At 28.5% G+C, this 22,157-nt stretch overlaps 1 protein-coding gene across 1 annotated transcript in view; it reads right to left on the reverse strand.

Annotated features, from left to right (window-relative positions):
- Positions 1-20,292, reverse strand: part of LOC107449781 (exosome RNA helicase Mtr4) — a 67,656-nt gene extending 47,364 nt beyond the window's left edge. Inside the window, exons 1-7 of the mRNA XM_043050996.2 lie at positions 20,060-20,292; positions 15,280-15,387; positions 14,442-14,505; positions 10,836-11,011; positions 8,624-8,798; positions 7,629-7,719; positions 4,237-4,361 (exon numbers count right to left, since the gene is read on the reverse strand). Coding sequence (XP_042906930.1) covers positions 4,237-4,361; positions 7,629-7,719; positions 8,624-8,798; positions 10,836-11,011; positions 14,442-14,505; positions 15,280-15,387; positions 20,060-20,163 — 843 coding nt within the window. The 5' untranslated portion in view covers positions 20,164-20,292. The remainder of the gene's footprint in view (positions 1-4,236; positions 4,362-7,628; positions 7,720-8,623; positions 8,799-10,835; positions 11,012-14,441; positions 14,506-15,279; positions 15,388-20,059) is intronic.
- Positions 20,293-22,157: the final 1,865 nt, after the last annotated feature.

Below are 22,157 nucleotides of genomic sequence, written 5' to 3' on the forward strand. Positions count from 1 at the left end.
AAATTGCACAGTCCCATAGTCTGCATAGAGATCAAAGGTTTCTACATTTGCTTAGCAACCATGGGAGAATTTTATGTTGTATTCTAGTTTAACAGGGTTATAATGGAGCAAATTTTGATGAAAGCAAAGTAAGTTGATGATATTTTAACTATTTGGAGATACATTTCCGTCTAAAAAATGTGGGTTTAATGGATGAAACAATTTAAATTAAGAAAATTAGCAAATAATTTAATTTAGTGAAATTAAAAAAATATATAGGAAAAAATTTCCAGCCTTTCTTTAAAATTTCCAGGTTTTCCAGGTTTTTATCCATATTTCCCTGATTTTTCCAGGTTTTTTCCAGTATAAAAAAAATTCCCTGATAATTCCAGGTTTTCCAGGTGGGTGGCCACCCTGCATTACATCGATTTATGATACTATTGGTATAAAATGAGTGCGCTCAAAAGTAATTATCTAAATGCATGATTCAAACATTACGCAAATTAGGTAATTTTTTGAAGATCAGGTTGTAAATTTCCGTAGAAAAGAAAAGAAAAAATTTTTACTTTTCAAAAAATAAATCGATTTGCACAGGAATGGGGTTTTGGACATGACATGTGGGTTTTACTGTCTTAAACTGTCCAAAACTTTGAACATTGGTAAAAGGAAAAAATTCTATTTGTGCAACCATTGTACATATAATAATAACATATATCATAAATATTTCATACTTTTTATACAATTTACTTTAACTTGTTAAAGGAAAATAATGTATTTTATATAAGAAAAGATTTATAACTTTTGAAGCTCCATAATTCATTGAACAACAAAAATGAATATCTTATCCCATAAATATGTTTTTAATACTGCAAAATTACGTTCTTGCATAAAAATAAATTAATGTAATATTAAAAATAATAATAAACTTTTTAAATAAAACAAAAACTTGTCTGTCTCTTATTCAAAAATTAACCCTTTATTTTTTCCAATATTTTTTTTTAAATTGTGACATAATTTGAAAAAAAGGGTTTTGGACAGTTTAAGACAAGGGGGTTTTGGACAGGACGGTTTAAACACTGGTTTCAATCGTGGATTAATCCATTCTGTCCTAAATCTTGCCAACTCTGGTTCTGTGACAATGGTGCCGTGTGGCTGCAATTCTGCCAAGGGGAAATTTCAAATAGCTAATTTATTTTAAAACCTAAACGTGTTTTTGTGTCACAAAAGTATATTCTTGAAGCATCTACCAGAAAGTTTCTGTGTCTTTCATCAGTAGCACAAATAGCGAAGCAGAGATGACAACGAACTTAAGTCACACTTATTCAGGGTTTCCAATCTTTCAACAATAAAATTAAGCACTTTTAAGGACTTTTTTTTGAGAAAATTAAGTACTTTTAAGTAAAAGTTAAGGACTTTTAAAATAGTATGATTGTTTATCATCGAATATACACATGACATACAGTGACAGTGCAAATTATTTACCTTACTAAAAAACATCAACAGAAAAAATAATAATAATAATTTGTTATTATAACGTAAACACTGATATAATTGCATTAATTAACAAGGCTGGCCAGAGAAGTACCAGGCAATTTTTGCAAACCCGGGTCAGGTTTTTTAAAAAAAAATTCCTATTGTGAAAAGTTAACGTCATTCAGATTGTAAAAGTTACCGCATGTAACTAATCTGCATTCTATTTTTAATGATCTCATTGAAATTGAATTGTAAAATTAAGTGCAGATATTAAGATTTGCACTTTTTCCATGCATATTTTTTTTAAAAAAAACAGAGTGAATAAAGAATTTTGGCAAAAACATTGAAAAAATTATTTCAACAAGTTTTGATATTTCGCTACCAGACCCGCAAATGTGTTATATTTAATTCTATGATGAACTGTAACAAAAATATATTTTCAGTCAAACCTGTTACTTATAAATTAACTTTACCAATGTGACTAAACATTCGGGCGAAAAACATTAACTAATTTTAAAGCAACCAAAAATTAAAAACGGTATATTAAGTTGCAATATTGACTGAATAAAATGATCATTAAAAAGCACTATCTCAAAAAAAAAAAGCACTCTCTTTTCAATGTGCAGTATTCCCTTGTCCACACTATTCTTTTCTTTTAGAATGCTTCACTCTCCTTATAGAGTATCATTTTAGGCAAAAGGCAGAATATATTAATGAAAGAACCAATATATTAATGCAAGGACGCAATTTTCTTCCCCTTGTCTGTAGTTAGCCCCCCCCCCCCNNNCCCCCCCAGACACACACACAAATTAATTTTTGTCTATCCAAAATGCTTTACCTTCGATGCATGGTCTAATTCTAAGTAATAAAAGAACAAGATTCTGTTTTAAAAAATTTAACTGAATAATTGTTTCTCTCAACCATAGAGAGGCTAAAAAATTACGGACTTTTAAAAACCTTGAACCAAAGTTAAGTTTAAGGACCCTTATTTTACAAAATAAAAATTAAGCAGTTTTTAAGGCCTTTTAAGGGGACACTTCAGGTTCAAAATGATTTTTTTTAAATATCAACCAATTTTAATGAAAATTTCATAGATTGTGAATAAAGCATTTAGAAAGATATTCCCAAAATTTGAAGCAAAAATATTAATTTGTTGAAAAGTTATAATTTTTTTAATAATTTATCCGCAAGTTAAATTACTAAATGTTCCAATATTTCAAAATGTTTCCTGCGCATGAGTTTTTATCGTAGCTGTATGAAACTCATTTATATTACAGTTTGAATAAGTATAAATAAAATTGGATATGTTTGAACAACTTAGCACTTAATTTTAAACAAATAAAAAATCAAAATATCATAGTCTTTATATAATTTTTAAAAATTGAAATTTAAATAACAATTTAAAGTAATTTAAAAAATATTCAGTGAGTATTCAGCTTTTATTTATATCACATTGGTTACGGAACATTAGACCAATCATATATATGAGAAAAAAATAAAGATTTATTCAAAACTCATGCGCAAGGAACTTTTCGAAGTTTGAATATTATCGTAAAAAACAACATTGAGAAAAAACAGTTTAACTATAAAAACAGACAGTTTACATAACCTTGTTTACAAATCTTGAAATGCTTATAACTTTGCAAAAAATGAATGAAATTGAAAAATTTTTCTTTTAAATTGTAGCTAGATATAAGTATTATTTTTTGAAACAAAAATTGAAAAAAGTATAATTTGGTCGATTTTTGGGTTTTCCATCGTGAAGTGTCCCCTTAAGGACCGTGGGAACCCTGTTATTGAGATAAAGTCAAAGAGTAGCACCATTAAAATTCAAAATAAAAGTTTGAAAATTAATGGTTTCCAAACTTTTAAAAAATATGTTGCGGCAGTAAGATCATTTTCTGTAAAAAATATTTTTGCTTCTCTGGAAACTTTACCAAGATAAATAGAAAGATAGGTGTTTCGTTCTTCCTGATTTTATTGTATTCATTACATTCCAAGGTGCCTAGCCAAATCTCTCAGCAAAATACAAGCACTATCAAAGTACTTTTTAAGAACTCAAAAAATATTATTAAGCACTATATACATGAATAAAATGCAAAATAATTTTCAGAGACATTACATGATCATGATAAAATAACTAGTTTCTGACAAAGAACTCTTTTTCTTGATTATATTAGCCGTAATAAAATGATCAAAAGATTTTTTTGTTCGATATCAGAGGGGGGAAATTGAAGTCTGAAATTGAGAATATCTTGCAAAATGCAGCAAAGTTGCACATGAGAGTGCAATAAAGTCCCTAAACCCAGCTCAGATGAGGCACATGCGGACTTGCAAGTATTTCATCAAACATGTAAAATGATTGGAGTTTTCATAAGCCAAAATAGATTGTGGTTAAATGAATTGTGAAAACGTTGAATAGAACAATGTGAAAACCATGCTTTTGCATAATACGTGACGAAAATCCACATAGTAAAGAAAAAAATTCTTATTTTCGAAAAAGGAAAATTAAGTTCTTTTTAAAAACAACCCATGAAAAAAAGCCTTTTTAATGTCTTTTAAAAATGAAAATCGAAAATAATCGCCTTTAAGCACCTTTTAAAAATGATAAGCATCATGCATTCACTTTGACAGCTAAAAGCCCATTTCATTACAATTGTAATTTGTAATAAATATTTACATTGTTCTCTTGTTTAGAATGTTCTACAATTTAACTTAAGAAAACTAAAATATTACAGGAACATTTTAGAAACATGATATTTTAAAGAGCAATGATATAAACACCTGATGATGCAAATAGCAAATCCATTCAGCAAACTGCCTTGCATTGGGAATTGTAGCAGAGAGAAACACATAATGAACACTGTCAGGTAATAATATAATTGTTTCTTCCCAAACTACACCTCGTTCTGCAAACAAACAAAAATATTAACATCAATAAAATTCAATGTTTTGCAATAACGTAAAAGCTTAAGGTAATGAAGAAAGAAACAAAACAATATAAAAAAATTAAAAGTCAATTCCTACTGAGGTGTACAAAGAAAACTTTTATTTTAGTTACTTTTTATTAAATAATTACAATATTTTCTCCCATATAAAACTAAAATTAATACATTAAATTTAATGAATGAATTAATATTTTTAAAAAACTGTATTAACATCAAATCAAGTTAGACCACTACAAGTTTTAAAAAATGTATTTGAACTTGAGTGGCTGAATAAAAAGTATTTTATTTAACGATTGAACATTTGAACAAGATAATAGGAAGAGTGTGAACTAATTATAGGAATTGAAGAAGGGCACGTGGTATCAGACAACTATAAAAGTATAAATTGGGTGGCGTGGACCATACGTGCAACCACGTAATGTTCTTCATTTAATTTATCTGACACAGCAAATATAAAATAATTAAATATTTAAATGTGAGCAATAAACTATTTTTTTTTGTTCAAATAGTTAACAATTATCACTGATGTTATTATGATCACGTCATAATAAGTTACAAATTTTCACTGACGTTATTTTTAAAATAAGTGTGGCTTATAGTAAAATTGACAAATTTTCACTGACGCTATTTTTAAAATAAGTGTGGCTTATAGTAAAATTTAAAACAATGACTAATACTTAACCCATCAGAAAATTCCAATTCGTTTTTCACTCATCCCTTTTTAATGAATAAATTATTATTTCGAAGAAACTGTATTAACTTGAGTATGCAATTTTTAAAATAATTTATTTGAACAAAATACAGCGAGAGTGTGAAACTAATAGTAGGAATTGAAAGAAATACTTCAGTTGTTTATACTTTTAAAATAATTGTACCAAAATAATGAAGTTCTTCTCATAAAAATGTAAAATCTACAATATAATGTGTGGAACGCAAGTAGCAGACATTTATGAACAGCTGAACTTCAGTGCTCAATGGATTAATCAATGATGTTGCTAATCAATCAATGTTACTAAATGGATTTGCTCACTCCAATCAAATAGTAAAATACTATCACAGGGTGCATAACCACATTTTTCAACATAAAATAAGCACCTTTTAAACATGCAAAAAATATTTTTAATCACTTTCCAAAAAAATCATAATGAGGATCTAAGCTAGATGTCGCCAAAGTGGTCTATATAGAGCCCCAGGGGTCTATTTAACAAAAGCGGGGGTCGATCTGAGACAGGAGGGCGAATGGGGGTCGATCCGAATCAGAAGGGTCGGGGAAAAAAACATTTCTCAATACGCAAATCACACATACCTAATTAAGTATGTAAAATTTGAGATTTTTTTTTATAATTGACTCAATATCAGTTTCTTTATAAAACAAGAATTAATAAACGTATATTTACTGGGGTGAAACAAGTATTTACGTACCAACGCGCAGTGGCACAAACTCAGCGCAGTTTATAAGTCATATCCATATGTGCACTTGTCACGTGTGACGAGCATTGACGTTACAAATGCAAATATCATACGCACTTTCAGCTATCTTTGCAAACTGTGTTGAATATTTGCAGTGTCATTATTAAAACTTTTATAGTTTTGGAAAATTAGTTATTGTTTCGATAAAACCATTCGTTTAGTTTAGATATCAATTTTAATTATCAATGCACAAAAAAGAAGGTAAGCATTAATAATATGGATTAGTACAGCCCGCGACAAAACTATAGCACACTTTGTATTTTTTTACGAAGATTACAAAATTGACCAATTTTGAGGAAAATTAAAATTGACCAATTTTAAGCCCAATATAGCGAACCTTGCAAAAAAGCACCAGGCACACCCATCTTATTGATCAAGAAGCAGTAAACCTTTAGTTACTTATTATATCTACTTATGCATAATTACTTATTATTTAATAATAAGGTATTTAAATTTCAATATTAATATATTTTTCATAAAACTATTGTTACACAATGTACTATTACTTTAATAAATGTTTAAAATCATAAAATAAATGTGCAAACACAGTATCTAATAGAGTTTTATTTTAATTAACAGAAAATTACTTTTATGGGGGTCGATGGAGATTTCGAAAAATTATGTAGGGGTCGATGATCAAAAAAGTTTGGCGACCCCTGATCTAAGCAGTAATAAAAATTATTTTTTCTTTCGTTTAAAGTTCGCAATTTATAAACATGAAATCAATAAAATTAAAAAACATTTTAAAAAACCTTACATAATCATGATTAAAAGAAAAAAATAGTTTCTGATAAATATTGCAGAGAAAATTATGAAAATCAATTTTTTAAGTTAGAACGACACGCAATCCACACGGCAAAGAAAATCTCTTTCAAAAAGATTACTAAGCACTTTTTACAAACCCCAAATAAAAATAAAAGCTCCTTTAAGGGGTTTTAAAAAATCTAAATCAAAAATAAGCACCTTTAAGCCCTTTTTAAAAACGCTATGCATACTGTATCATTTTAAATATTTTATTGAGATAATTTGTTTAAATTACATAAGAAAAAGAATTCATGATACTTTCGGGATAAATAGTTGAAATTGCAACTTAAATACCTGCAATAATTTTTTAACCCCTTAACGATCGGTTAACTTTCAAGAAAACTGTCATAAAAGTATCTATTTTACCAAATACACATATTTGATTAGTGCTAGTATCTAGTTTAAAATAAACTAACTATTTACAATTACCTTAACAATATCCGGGTACTGCTATATCGTCTGTAAAATGAGAAATAAAATGTTTTCCGGGCAAAAGAAATGAAATAGTTTTATTCTTATGGGAGCATTACTACTGAACACTCCAGCCCGTCAATATCACGGGAGCGAGAAATAGCGAGCGAAAACTCACCCCATCATTTTCACGGGAGCGAGAAGGAAGGGGTTAATGAAAATTAGTTGGCCCAGCAGCCAAAGAATATGCTTAAAATGAAAATAATTCATCACTATTGTATTGTAATAATTTTGTATTGTAATTATTTAATAAAAAGTAACTAAAATAACATTTTTCTTTTTTAACCTAAGTAGAAATTTATTTTTTTTTAAAAAGTTTCCATAACTTGTTTTAGGTGATTTTTTTTTTAATTCCCTATATTTTAAAGTTTTTCCCTGTGATTTGGCAAGCCTTAAAGCATGTGGAGAGCCAGAATTAAGTAGGTGTGTTGTGATACCATGCTATGATACAATTTCAAATCTAGTATTGTGATATTATATTACCTTTGTCTCTCATATAATGAATTTCATCAAATATAACCCAGCCTACTTCTCGCATCACTTCCGAGCCGCGATACAGCATACTTCTTAAAATCTAGAAAAAGAGAAGAAGTTCCTCAGAAGGGAGTCACTCATTACTACAGAGGGAAATAAGTACATGGTATCTGCTAAATTTTAGATTTTCTAATCCACGAATTTTCATGACTAATTCCAAGAATTTTTCATGACTTAATGAAGTTACTAATTTCTCCGACAAAAACACAGCAATAAATTAAAAAAAGCATTACAATTTAACATTCATTTAAAAGATAGGTGTAACCAAAACTGTTTTACTCTGCACATTCATATTTTTAGATTTTAAATTTAAAAGAACAGAGTAAAAGAAAGAGTTGAAGCAATAAAATAGCTGGAAAAAAATACAAAAGCTAAGAAACAAAAGAAAAACTTTTTTTTCTGCAGAATTAAATTTTAAAGATACTTTTCTTGCTCATCCAAAAGGAAAGGAATACTAGTAATTTTTCTGTTCTCATTTCAGAAAAAGAAAATTCACCAATAAATGGCTTACAACTAGAATTTTAAATTGATAAAATAATAAAAAAATAAATAAATAAAAATCCTGAAATCACAGATGTTTAAAAGATAATTCGCTCTAGAAATGATGTTCTTTTTTCATTTTTTGAAAGAACACCCTAATTTTTAAAGAACATGATAAAAACATTTTATATTTCAATAAAATATGACTATGAGTAGGGATTTTGTAACTAATTCAGATATTCGGAACATTGGAACACTGTGAAATTGGAAAAGGAGGCAAATTTTATTTAAAAAATTCGATTTTTCAGCAACCTAAATCCATGATTTTTTAAAAAACACAGTTAAAATTATGACATTTTATGACAAATTTTGTTCAGTATCGAAATCCATGACTTTCTATGATTTTTCATGACTTTGCAGGTGCGCAGATAACCTGTAAGTAAGAAACCATTCTATATACGTACTTCTGTGGTCATAATTAAACAACTGGCCGAAGGGTTGATGGTAGCGTCCCCAGTCAGTAATCCTACGTCTTTAAACTCTTCAAAAAATTCTCTATACTTCTGATTACTTAGAGCTTTGATGGGAGTCGTATAAATCACCCTTTGTTTGTTTTTTAGAGATGTGGCTATGGCATACCTGAGAATATTAAACAAATATTAGGGGGGGTTCAGCGATACATAGTATGACACCTTTTAAAATATTTGGACTTATGGAAGAATTTCATTTTTATATTTTAACACACCTGACAACATTGGAAAAATAAAATAATGGGATTTTATTAGCAACATTTTTTATGCAACGAGTAAAGTTTTGAAACATCATACATTAGTACTTAATCCAAAGAAGTTTACACCATCTGTTGAGGAATAAGAGAAGTATTTTTGCAAACAGCTAATATTTTAATGCTCCCAAAAAAATTTCTTTAATTTCTTCAACAAATTCAGATAAATTTGAGAATATATAGGTATACAGGAGATAGTTGTAAAATACAGGACTCTTTGTTAAAAAACAGGGGACTTGGCAGGCATGCAAGAGGTGCGCAAGCCCCACAAACTACAATAAGTTAGCATGGTAGCTCAGAGGATAGAGCACTTGCTTAATGAGGTGAATCAGGTTTGAATCCCTGTGATGGTTGGTCGATTCAAATTCCACAACTCTAGCTCAAAACAATAATGCAGTACAAAGTTCCATATCCAGAATAAAACAACATTAATCACATATTATGCTGTAATAAAACTTTATTTTACTACCCACACCCTATAAATTAATAATGAAGTAAATCATTATTTAATAATCAGAAATTAATATATTTAATTAAAATATTTCAATATCTTTACAAGGCAACTAAACATTTAAAAGAATTATTTGCAAAAGATCCTTCAATTCATTATTCAAAAAATTACAAATATTAAATTTCTAATTGAATTAAAATAATTTTAAATAAACTCTACACAGTAATTGATTCCAATTTTTGAAATAACTCATCTCCAACACACAATATTTAATTTCTTTTTTAATTCATTAGTAGATCCCTTCATTAGAGAACTCCAAATCTCTTCTTCCTCTTTGTCAGAGCAACAGCCCCTTGCAGGCCTTGGCTGCCTCCTATCTATAGCAACTCCTTCTCCAATTCTCACGATTAGAAAATTAACATTTAACACTCTTAACTATTCTAAATCATTAGGTAGAGCAAATGAGATATAGTTTGTCTAAAGTAAGAACTCCCCTAGCCATTTGGCTGAACCTGTGTCGGTGACTATGGTAACAAGTTACAACTACTTCAAGTAGGGGTAAGGGATCATTGTATGGGACAGGTCCTGGCTCAGGTAAGCAAGAGAAAGGGAATTTCTTTTTCGGTCTATTGTGTTAATCTTACAGTGAAAAGGAGCTACATTCCCTGAAATGTGCCATTCATGTTTCGATAGCAGTAGATGGCCTTAGACTTTGAAGCGAGGGGAGTTTTTACCATAGACAAACTGTAACTTCAATCTCTTTAATACAGTTCAACAAATCAAACTCTTGCAACTTGAGAACCTTTAATTAAATACTTTGATTAAAATTAAACAGGGTTTCCACTAAATTTTAGAGAAAAAAAAAATCCTGACTTTTCCAGGTATACCAGGTAAATTTCAATAAAAATTGAGAGCTTATTTTCATCAGAAAACTTTGATTCTTTTATTCGTAATGTGGAGTATTAGATTTCCTGTGTAAAAAAATATTATTAAATGAGGAAGGGAACATTTCAGTTTGACTAAAATGCGACTTTTTTACAACAAATAATTGTAATAGACGTTAGAATTATTTAACTCAAATCTCAATACCTGATTACTGTTACAGACAATTTTCAGACTGGTTATTTTCCAAGAATAATATATGAATATTCCAGGTTTTTGCAAGGAAAAAAAAAATTTCAATTTTCCCAGACTGTTCCCTGATTTTTTGAGTTAAAATAAAATTCCTTGACAATTCCAGGTTTTCCCTGACCCCTGGGAACCCTGATTAAATCAAAGAAGAAAAAACGGTATATAGTATGCCTTCTAAAATACCCAAAGAGAAATTTACATAAAATCAGATTAGCGAAAAACTAATAGTATGCAATTTCAAGCTGGACTGAATCTATTGCTGTCAACAAAAAAAATAAGGATTAGAATTGTTTTTACAAAAGATACTAACTCAGCTACAACTGTTTTGCCCGCAGATGTATGAGCAGATACAAGAACAGACTGATTATTCTCCAAACAAAGGATGGCTTCTTTTTGAAAAGGATCTAGCAGAAAGGGATAGTTGCGAGACGGGGGATTCTGACTTTGTCGCAGTGGCATGTAATCTGAGTCGGGAGGAACAGCAACCTAAAATAAACAAAGAAATACTGATCAGTATAATAAAATATCAGAATTGGAAAAAAAATTGGAAGTTTTTTTCTTTATAATTATTTAAATCTGATGTATTATATTGAACCAGGACTTTTTTATTCCTACTAATCAGGGTTGGGTATTTGCCGTCAAAAACTGGTTTTTTACATGACAGTGGTAAAAACCGAGTTTTTACCGGTAAAAACTGTCAAAAACCAACTGTTTTCTTTAATTTATAGCATATAGCGGACAATATATTATTTTCACTTAATTGCCTTTATAAATGAATATAAGTAGTAGTTTTGTGTCTGTAAACCACCGTNCAAACTAAGTCAGGAATGACTTGACGTTCGTCAGTAATGTAATATGCCAAACAAAATTATGCTTGGAAATGTTGAAAATTTTGTTTAGTATCCTAATATTTTACTTCAAATAGTATGATTTGATACAATCATGTTGGGAAAATGCAAAAAACTGTTTTTAAATATCTTTTAGCAACTTTTTTTCTAATTTTATTGCCCAAAAATGAATTAATTTTAAATCATAAGCAGTTAAACTAAAATTAAAATACAGTTTTCTCAAAACTACGGCTTTTTTGACAGTTTTTGAAATTTTTGACAGCGGGGTTTTTGACATGACGGTAAAAACCATAGTAAACCGGTAAAAACCGTCATGTGTCAAAAACTTGCCAACCCTGCTACTAATTAGGACTTAGTTATTTTTATTTATTATACAGTCAGACCTCTATTTAACGTAGTCGCTACATCCTGATAAGTTCTTTATGTCAGGGGTGATGGTGAGCCCAACTCAAAAATCCCGAAAATTTCTTGAGCAAAATCATTAATGACGCATTTCCAAAAATTAATGTCTTTTATAAATTTGAATCATTGATATTTTTAAAATATGAAATTCATATATGCAGCATAATTTAAAGGAATAATTATGTATAGGTTTACTTTTATCACTAATCACATTTAATATTCCGCCAAAAAAAATATTTACAGATGAAAGAGAGGACAAGTATAAATTCTAGCTCTAATATTTCTAAATAAAATTGACAAGAATTTTTATACATAAATGTAACGGTTTTACTTGCATTTTTCCATTACGATGTAATCTCAGTAATTTTAACTCTTTTTGTGTTCGATTTTAATACATTGTGTTTTTATTGTGTTTGATTTTACTACTATGGTCTTTGGTTAAAAAATGTGATTTTACTACTATGGTTAAAAAATGTCTTTTGACTGTCTGTTTGCCCCTTTGGGTGTTTATGTAACTTTTTTTTCTAATTATTGTACAATTTCTGTTTGACGTAAACCCTACACAAATAGGGTGGGTCGTGTCAATATTCAATATACATAAATGTAATCTACGATTTCTTGAAACTTCTGGACCTTGGATTTCTGGATCGCGGTTAGCGAAAAATCCGGATTTTTTCCGGAGTACAATCATCTTTGTCATATGAATAATTCACTAAATAGAAAATTACCTTTTGAAAGACTTAAAAAACACAAAACAGGTTTTAAATTCATAAACAATAGACATAATTAAAATAGCAATTGATGCACTTTTATCTTGAAAACTAGTATCTTATTTTATAAATTTTAACCATGAAAGAAATCTGCATGGAAAGCAAGAATAGAGCAAAACATTATCTAGTACAAGATAGATACATTTTCAGCTAAAAAAAAAACTAAATTTTCATATAAAATTATAGCTGCATTTATCATAAATAATTTTAAACATACAATACCACATGCGTTCTTGTGTTTAATTACAACTGATAAAATCTGTTCATTTTGCATAAGTTTTTCATTTGAAATGCAAACAAAAAGAGAAAGAGATTTTATTGGTTTCTCTAAAAGTTTAACGGCTTCGAAAATCAATTCAAGGTCATTTTAGTCATAAAATACGTTAACAAGTTTGAAAGGTTCCGGATTATTTTAGGAAATAGGATCTGGAAGAAAAGTTTGTTAAATACAAAGCTCACTTTGACATTTGGAAGTTATTTTATGAAGAAATTTCCAAAATGTTCTTAGTTCTTCGAAGAAGAAAAATCGCAAAATAGATAAATTCACAAAATGGCTATTCTTTACATAGAACTCCAACTATATTTAGTTATTTTAAGTTGAATTAATAAATGGATATCAAACTACTGGCTGCCAACAGGCTAAGACTCCTAAAATAGTTACTTCGGAACATTAAACATGAGAACATGATCAGATACATTCAGAACATGAAAACATTAAATTAATATAAATAAGCGATTTAATTATATTTAAAGTATTCTTCTAACTATTAATTGTTTTAATTTTTTTTTAATTAAACATTTTCAAAAATTTTTCATAATTAATTCATATGATATAACCATTTTTCTCATTAATAAATAATTCTGATAATTAATTTATACAAGAATTATTCTTAGCTACATTTTATTTGTTTCAAATATTTTTTTTTTCTTCTAAAGTAAGACTTTTAAAATAATGCATGAATTTTAATGTTTACATAAAATGCTGAATTTTGTACCTAAGTACTGAAATAGTGGCATAACAAGAATATTTAATTATACTTGCTTTTAGACCATAACTAATTAATAAAAAGAAATCCAATTTTCCCTGACCAAAAATTAATATTTTCATATTGGTCTTTAAGAAAATAATTTCAGAACAGTTCATGTTTTCCTTTATATTTGTAACATTATGAGTTAAGTAACTACTTTACTTATCATTTCATATGTTACAGTATTAAGGTGACTATTTTTATTGACAATTAATTAAATATGTTGGCATAATATTGTATTAATTCATAGATTCATAAGAGAAAAAATTTCTCATGATTTTTAAAATCATTTTATACATAAAAGTATAATTCATGGAGCTACTTTCACAGCCTTTATATTGTATATTTTAATGTAAAAATGAAAAAAAATAATAATTTTTTTTAATGAGTAAAAAAATAACTAATTTTTTTCATACAAATTTTTGCAACATTTTTACTCTTACTTACTCTTAATTACTTCTTCTACTATCTTCTATCTATACATATTCTTACTATCTTCTTTTACTCTTAATTACTTTTTCCATTATTCTTAATTGCATCTTTTAAATAGTTTACTTTAGAATAAATCTGCATAACAAATTCTGTTAATTGAGCTGCCATCTGTCTATGGCATAAAGAACCATAATTCGGAATAAAGTGAGAGTATTGTTGAATTAAAAGTCCATCAATTAGAGAATTAAAAAGAAATAATTGGGACTTCAACAAAAGGTATTGCCAGGAAATGCTTCAGGTAGCATAAAAATAGTAACAATTATCTTAGAATGAGAGAATAGTTTATATTTTGTAAGAGGACAATTTTTTCACCTGACTAGCCTTAACTACTAAGTTTTTAAAAAAAATTAAAATAGCAATGAAACTATGATATTACCTCATGTAGACATGCTTCAACAGTTTCCACAACATGAATTTGAATTCTAGAAAATTCATCTAGGCTGAAAAGTAAAATTTTAAGCTGTTAGAGATAAATGTAAATTCAGATCAAAATAATAATTACACACATGGAATTTCGAAAAGAGGGTGCATGGCCAAATTTTTCAACGAAAAATAAGCACTTTTAAAGCACTAAAAAAATATTTTTAACCACTATATAGATTAACAAAATGAAAAATGATTTTTAAAAACTTTACATGATCATGATAAAATACCTAGTTTCTGACAAAGAACTCTTTTTCTTGATTATATTAGCCACCATAAAAAGATTGAGAGATTATTCGGTTCAATTTCAGAGGGTGGAAAATGAAGCATGAAATTGAGAATATCTTGCAAAATGCAGCAGAGTTGCACATTATAGTGCAACAGTCTCACCTAACTCAGCTCGGTAGATGGACACACATAAGCATTTCATCAGACATGTAACAAGATTGGCTGGATCATACGTTACATACCGACAAGCGCGCCAAAATGGATTGTGGTTGAATGAATTGAGAACCACTCTTTTGCATAAAACATGGTAAAAATGAAAATAGACATCGTAAAGAAATAAATCTAATGCTACAAAGGGAAAATTAAGCACTTTTTAAAAACACCTCATGAAAAAAACGCCTTTAAGGGCTTTTAAAAAACAAAAATCGAAAATAAGCACTTTTTAAAAGAGCTATGCACATTGTTATTTTAATCAATTTAATAAATTTAAAATTGGGAGAAGTACAGAATTCAAGATAGTTAAGCATACATGAAATGGTAATAAGTTAAAGCATACTTCATACTTAATAGTGTCTAGAATATTATTTGTCTTCAGTTTTTTTGTCTCAACATTGGATTCTTCTTCGTGTATCCTTTTGCCTTCAGCTATTTCTTTCAAAAAGTCACAAACACTACAAACAAATAAATAGTATTAACAGAACATAATTTATGACAAACATTTATTTTATAATAAACTTTTAATATATATATATATTGATCTTCTTGGAGCTTTTTTCCCCTAACACTAAGGGCCATTTTATTTCAATATAATTACCCCCCAGAGTTGGCAAGGTTTAGGAGAGAATGATTTAATCCACGGTTTAAACCGTTCTGTCCAAAACCCTTTAATTAAAATTATGTCACAATTTTTAAAAAAAATATTGTGAAAAATAACACGGTTGGCAAGGTTTAGGACAGGATGGATTAATCCACAGTTTAAACCATCCTGTCCAAAACCCTTCTACTCTAATTATGTCACTATTTTGTCTGAACAATATTTAAAAGGTAAAATAAACAAAGAACTAATAACATTTGATTATTAAATCTACTAGAGAATATTTGTTTTTATAAGTATAATGCTTTATTAATATTGTTTGACTCTTCAATTTAAACATTAAACAAAGGAAGATTAATCAGTAATCAAGTTCAATTGGTCCTCTTAACATTCGATGGCACATAACTAATTTAGCTGCTCACACCAAAACAGTATCTAAGTTTTGAGTGAATTACTCCAAAATTTGAAAACATCCTTTCAATTGATGCTGAGCTTGCTGGGCATGAGAGTAGAAGAGTGATGAATTTAACAATGTCTTTGGAATATTCCCCAAATGATATTGATTTTTCAATAGTCGTCCATCATGTCACTGGTTTAATGGTTGTCCCAGCTTCTGTGAAGTAAGTTTTCGGAAATGGTTTCGCTTCAGCTTCCAAGGCAATCAAAAGAGAAATGCACTCAGGAAATTTGTCAATTAAATATGATCAAGCACTTTCTTTTTGCACATTAGACAAGCCTTCAACTTTATACTTAGGGTTTAATAAATAGGCCAAGTAATGAAATACTTGCATTGCTTGAGTAAATTTTAATACTTGCAATTCTTTTAACATAGTGGTGATACATAACCAGTGTCCGTAACCGAAACTGATGTCCTTCAAAACTATTAATACATTTTTCAGTTATTTCGTATTTCCAATTTAAACTAATATGTTTATATTTAAAAACAATTCTTTTTTTTTTTTAAATAGATGTCTTTTTTATTATCCTGTGTTGCAGAAATTATAAAAAAAAAATCTTTAAAATATTGTGAAAAATAAAAGGTTAATTTTTAAACAAATGTATTTTTTTTAAAAATTTATTATTTTTAATATTGCATTATTTATCCTAATGCAAAAACATAATTTATCAGTATTAAAAGCATATTTATATTTAAAGGATAAGGTATTTACTTTTGTTGTTCAATGCATTGTGAAGCTTCAAAAATTCTGAACCTTTATTATATTATATATTATATTATTTTCCTTTAATAAGTTAAAGTAAATTGTATAAAAAATATCAAATATTTATTGATACAGGTAATTATAATGTGTAAATTGGTCACACATATAGAATTTTTACCTTTTACCAAAGTTCAAGGTTTTGGACACTTTAAGACAGTTTAGGACAGTAAAACCTACATGTCTTGTCCAAAACCCCAACCCTGAAATAAAAGGTTAATTCTTGAACAAGAAATGAAGGAAAGTTTTTGTTCTATTAAAAAAGTTTATTATTATTTATTTATCTTTATGCAAAAAAATAATTTATCAGTATTAAAAGCATATTTTTTCATATTTAAAGGATTAGGTATTCACTTTTGTTGTTCTGTTTGTGCTTCAAAGGTTATAAGCCTTTAAATTATTTTCTCAAGCAAATTGTATAACAAGTATCAAATATTTATTAATCTGTGTAATTATTATGAGTACAATGTAGAATTTTTCCCTATTACCAATGTTTAAGACAATTTAGTACAGTTTTAGTTAGTTCAATTCAGGACAATTTATGACAATGAAACCCATTTGTCCTATCCAAAACAAGTTTTGGACTTACAAAACGTCAACACTGTTAAACTACCATTTACGATAAAATTATGAAATTATTTAACAAATATATATATATACAGTAGGGAACCGATTATCCGAAACGATCGGGACCATCGCTATTCCGGATAACTGATTTTTCGGTTTTCTGAATCGCTACAAAAAGCCGTTTTTTTTATTGTTAAACCCAACTAAAAAAAGAAATATTTGGAAATAATCTCGAAGAAACAAAGTAATACACTAATGATTATTTCCAAAATGATGGTAAGGTAAACATCTCTCAAAAAAGAAAGAAAAATCCTAAAATCTTATGAGGAAAAAAAAATTTTATTTTTAAAAAATGGCGGGAAAATTTATTGAATTTCGTTCCGTTTTTTGGTTTTCCGGTTTACTGATTATTCACCGGAGTTCATAGTTCATTCAAAGTTCACCGGATAACGGGTTCTGTACTGTATATACATCAGGGGTATATCCAGGCCAAATTTACTACTGTTTAGCGTTACCTTCACAAATTAACTTAAGGAAAAAAATACTTTATCTTCAAATTTTATAGTTGTATCAAGTAAGAAACTTATTTTTTCCATATTTTTGTGTTGATTTTTTAATATAATTTTTAATTTTCACAAATTATGTCTAAATTTTCACAAAGTTGGTTCCTCTCGAAAAAAGCTAGACAGACCCCTGTATATATATATAATAAATTATTTAATAATTTCATTCATACGCAAGCCATCTACTGTGAACATAGTTAATTTTTCTTTCACTTTTAAAAGAGCTTTTTTAGCAGCAAATTGTTAAATAGCGTGCAAGTAACTTTCAGTGAAGTTTGCATTTTTGGAAAAAGAAGTTAAAATGCACCAAAAGTAACTTAGTTCCAGCGTTGGTTTAGATTTTGCTGCAGCTGGAAAAAACCATGGTAAAAACCTATATTTTCCAAGATGAGAGGACAAAAGCACATTTTTGATACAAAATTATTCCTAAAATTGAAATATATACTATAAATATATATAATTCAAAAAATTAACAAAATTATTATTCCATAATTAAATTATAAAGTATTATATCATTTTAGTAGTTTAAAACATTATTGATCGAAAAATTAGTGATTATTCTCTTTTTTCCAGTGAAATGTCTTATTTTAAATTAATATAACTATAATTTAAAGCATTCATAAAATATCTATCAACATGTGTAGTTAATTAAAATATACAAGTATCAATGCAATTTTTTAAATTTGCGCAAATTCAATACTTTATTCATCATTTTGAAAAAAAAACATTTATTTAAGGATTCTAAAATGAAAAGAGGTCAAAAACTTTTAATCTTTTAAAAATTATTACCCTTATATTAATTATTAATATTTTAAAAATAATTTTTTCACATAATGCATCAAAATTATTATTCCTTATGATTGATTTAAATGTGTTTCAAGTATTTTGTAATAATATTTAATCTGCAATTTAGATAATTTGGTTTTTGCCTGTTTTTAACAGTTTTTTCCACTGTCCTGGCAAAAACTTAGTTCCAAAAGTTGGGGAAATGGACTCACTGGAATCACTTAATGTTGATCTCAATAGCTTGCCATAAGATGGTAAATAGGTGGCATGATAGATAGTGATCAACAGGAGTAAAGGAGCATTTGTTTGAAGTATGCAACAGAATTTCCAAAATAGCAGAGACATTTTTCTTTGAGGCACAACTTAGTTAGTGACCATTGTTAAACATTAGCAACATGAACATTTCGGGTTTAGATTGTAAGAAAAAGTGAAATGATGATTGTTTTTCACTTTTATATATTAATACTAGAAATTAAAAAGAAAAAAAATATGCCCAGATGAATCCTAGGGAGATTTTTCCATATTCTGGTCTGTGGCAGAATTACGACCAGGTCTTGGAAACTTCCGAGCAGTGGCCCGCGAGAAACTAAAAAAAACATCACTGAAAGGGACCAACTCGAACCCACCCCCAGGCGAGCATCTACAGTTTTCTGTCTAAAAAAATTGCTATTTGGCACCTTGGCAAGTGTAGTTGGCACGACAGATCAAGATATGGAAATATACCAGATCCTAGAATAGCCCAAAAACTTTGCAATTTTTTTAAATCTAGCAAAACTAGATTTTTGGATGATATTTTGGGGAAATATGTTGCAACCTTATTTTTTTTATTTTATCTAATCAAAAGTATTTTAATAAATGTTTTATAACTTAAATTGTTTTGTTTGTTAAATAATAATAGAAAATAGAACAACTTTGATCCAAGCAATAATCATCAACTTGGTGAGATTTCAAAAAGTCTATTGTAGGATTTTAAGAAATGCCTTTAATTTATCTAAGTATAGACGATTTTCATAACAAACAATCTGAAATCCATCCATTTGTTATGGATTCCAGCAACTAAAAACCTTTTTCCAGTTGAAAGTTTTCGAACTCACAAAATGCTAAGGCTCTGTGAAATTTTACTACATGCCAAGTGCGTGAAAACGAAACTCGTGCATAAACATGTGTTAAACGTGAAATGTTAGGGTGAAGATCGCATGTTTGGCACTTGAAAAATCTAACTCCCTGACTTTTCGAGATGTTGAATCAAAAATGTTAACAGACTTTTCCCTGGACAATTCCCAAATTCATTAAATCGAGAATATATTATTCTCAAAACAGAGTTACGGTACATGAACAATAACTTTCGGCGTTAATCCTCAAATTTTCTGTCTAGTAGAAAATGATAAATACGTACATTTGTGGTTCTTTTTCTGTTTTGACTGTAACTAAATCACTCTTTTTGGTATTTTTGTCACTCTCATCGTCAAATACACTGAACAGATCGTCATTATCATCCATGATAATTTATAAAACAATACTAAATTAATATTTAATTAATTTCGTCAATTAAAGAACTCGCGTGCAAAATATTTAAACACCGCAGCAATGTACCTTAATAATACGATTAAGGAAGCTAGCTTGCAACTTACAAATAAAAATTGTAGCCCCACGTAAGTACCTTCGGATATTGCTTAGCAGCCAAGAAAAATAAATTTAAAATTATGAAAGGCGATCGCAGCGCTTGAATGCGCTATCCTGGGAGAAGACTGATTCCATGCTTTTGGCCTTTCCCTCTCCTCTTCAGTTATATAGAAATGAACAGTCCGCAAAAAAAAAAAAGATATCACCCTGAATAACTTTCGCTCTAATGATCAGATTATCACAAACTAGGTGTCAATCTTAATGGCTCCTGGGGGTGACCTCAATTATGCTAATTAATTAATGCTAACTATTAATTAAGTTACGAAATCAAACACAAAAACGTACTTTTTCTGAATAAACAAATATTTTTTTTTACATATTTGGATTTCTTATCTTCAAAATATAGGGGGTAGCCGTAATCTGGGAAATGTGGTCCCCAATCTTTGGTCAGGAGTGCGATTCAAAGTTTGCACCCCTTAATGTTACTTTCGATTTTTGCGTTTTCAGTCATATTTTAAAAACTAATGAAATAATTCAAAAAAAATTACACCCACTCATTTACCCAAAGATAATTTCAGAAAAAAAATAATTTTTAATAATTATTTATTAATTTTTATTATTTAATTAAATTGAGGATGAAAAATGTTGAATTATAAGGTATACCTTATAATTCAACACCATATATGGCTATTTTTATACCATATTAATTGAAAAATGTAAAGTTTCAACTGTTTTTATTTATTAGATGAGAAAAGTTGAAATTAATTATTTTAAAAAAAATAATTTGGTGAAAATGACGAAATAATTAAATGGGGCGATTAATATTAAAATGTGATAAGCTTACGTGGAACTTGACTTAGCGCGTTTCGTTCATATTTTTTTCGCTAATAATCGCTTGCTAATGTTTTTTTTTAAACTATAAAATACGTTTCTTTTTTAGTCGTCTAAAAATCTATTTGCAATTTAGTAAAGAAATTTGAATAAAAAACATTTTATTCAACTTATGTGGAGTTTTATAAAAGCATGCTTCTGATAGAATATGATTATACAACATATTGGGATTATTTTTTTTTTCCTTCAATAACTGATACAATCTCAATAATATACGCACGTATGAATAGATTTGGAGTAAAATATTCATCAATTTCTTGAATATATATTTTATAAATATTAATAAAAATAAGTAGTTAACATTTTAATGCATCTCTCACAACATCGCAAACTTCTCAACATCTTACAGGGTAAAACTAACCAGTGAAGGAACACTTAAGTTTAGCTTGCCTTTAAAAAATATCATAAAAATTTCAAAATTTGTAATTTTAGCTAAATAATGGTGTCGACATATTTTTGTTATTAAATGCAAATTATGTAAAAAAATTGAACAATAAAAAAAAGCACCTTTAAGATCACTTAAAAATCAAAAATATGCACCTTTTAAAAACGCTAGAGAACCTGTTTTTGAGTACTAAAAATAAGGCATCTATTCTCAAAGTCCTACTTCCAAGACTTGCTAGTTGGCAAGGATGATATTTCTGTCCCTCGCAACAACCCAGTAGATCTAGCCATACTGAGGGATGTAGATAACCCCCCACCTTCAATCGATGAAGTGATAATGGCTATTAAAAAACTCAGAAACAACAGATCGGCTGGTCCCGATTGTATCCCATCTGAGCTTCTTAAAACCGGCGAACCCCAGTTTATTGATGCTATCCATAAACTCCTAATTGAAATCTGGGACACTGAGAATATACCCATTGAATGGGAAGAAGGTTCCATCTGCCCTATTTTTAAAAAAGGAGACCAACTTGAATGTCGTAACTACAGAGGTATAACACTCCTCAATACGGCATATAAAATCTTCTCCAATATTC

The sequence above is a fragment of the Parasteatoda tepidariorum genome, chromosome 1, assembly GCF_043381705.1.
Source record: "Parasteatoda tepidariorum isolate YZ-2023 chromosome 1, CAS_Ptep_4.0, whole genome shotgun sequence".
Classification (NCBI taxonomy): domain Eukaryota; kingdom Metazoa; phylum Arthropoda; class Arachnida; order Araneae; family Theridiidae; genus Parasteatoda; species Parasteatoda tepidariorum.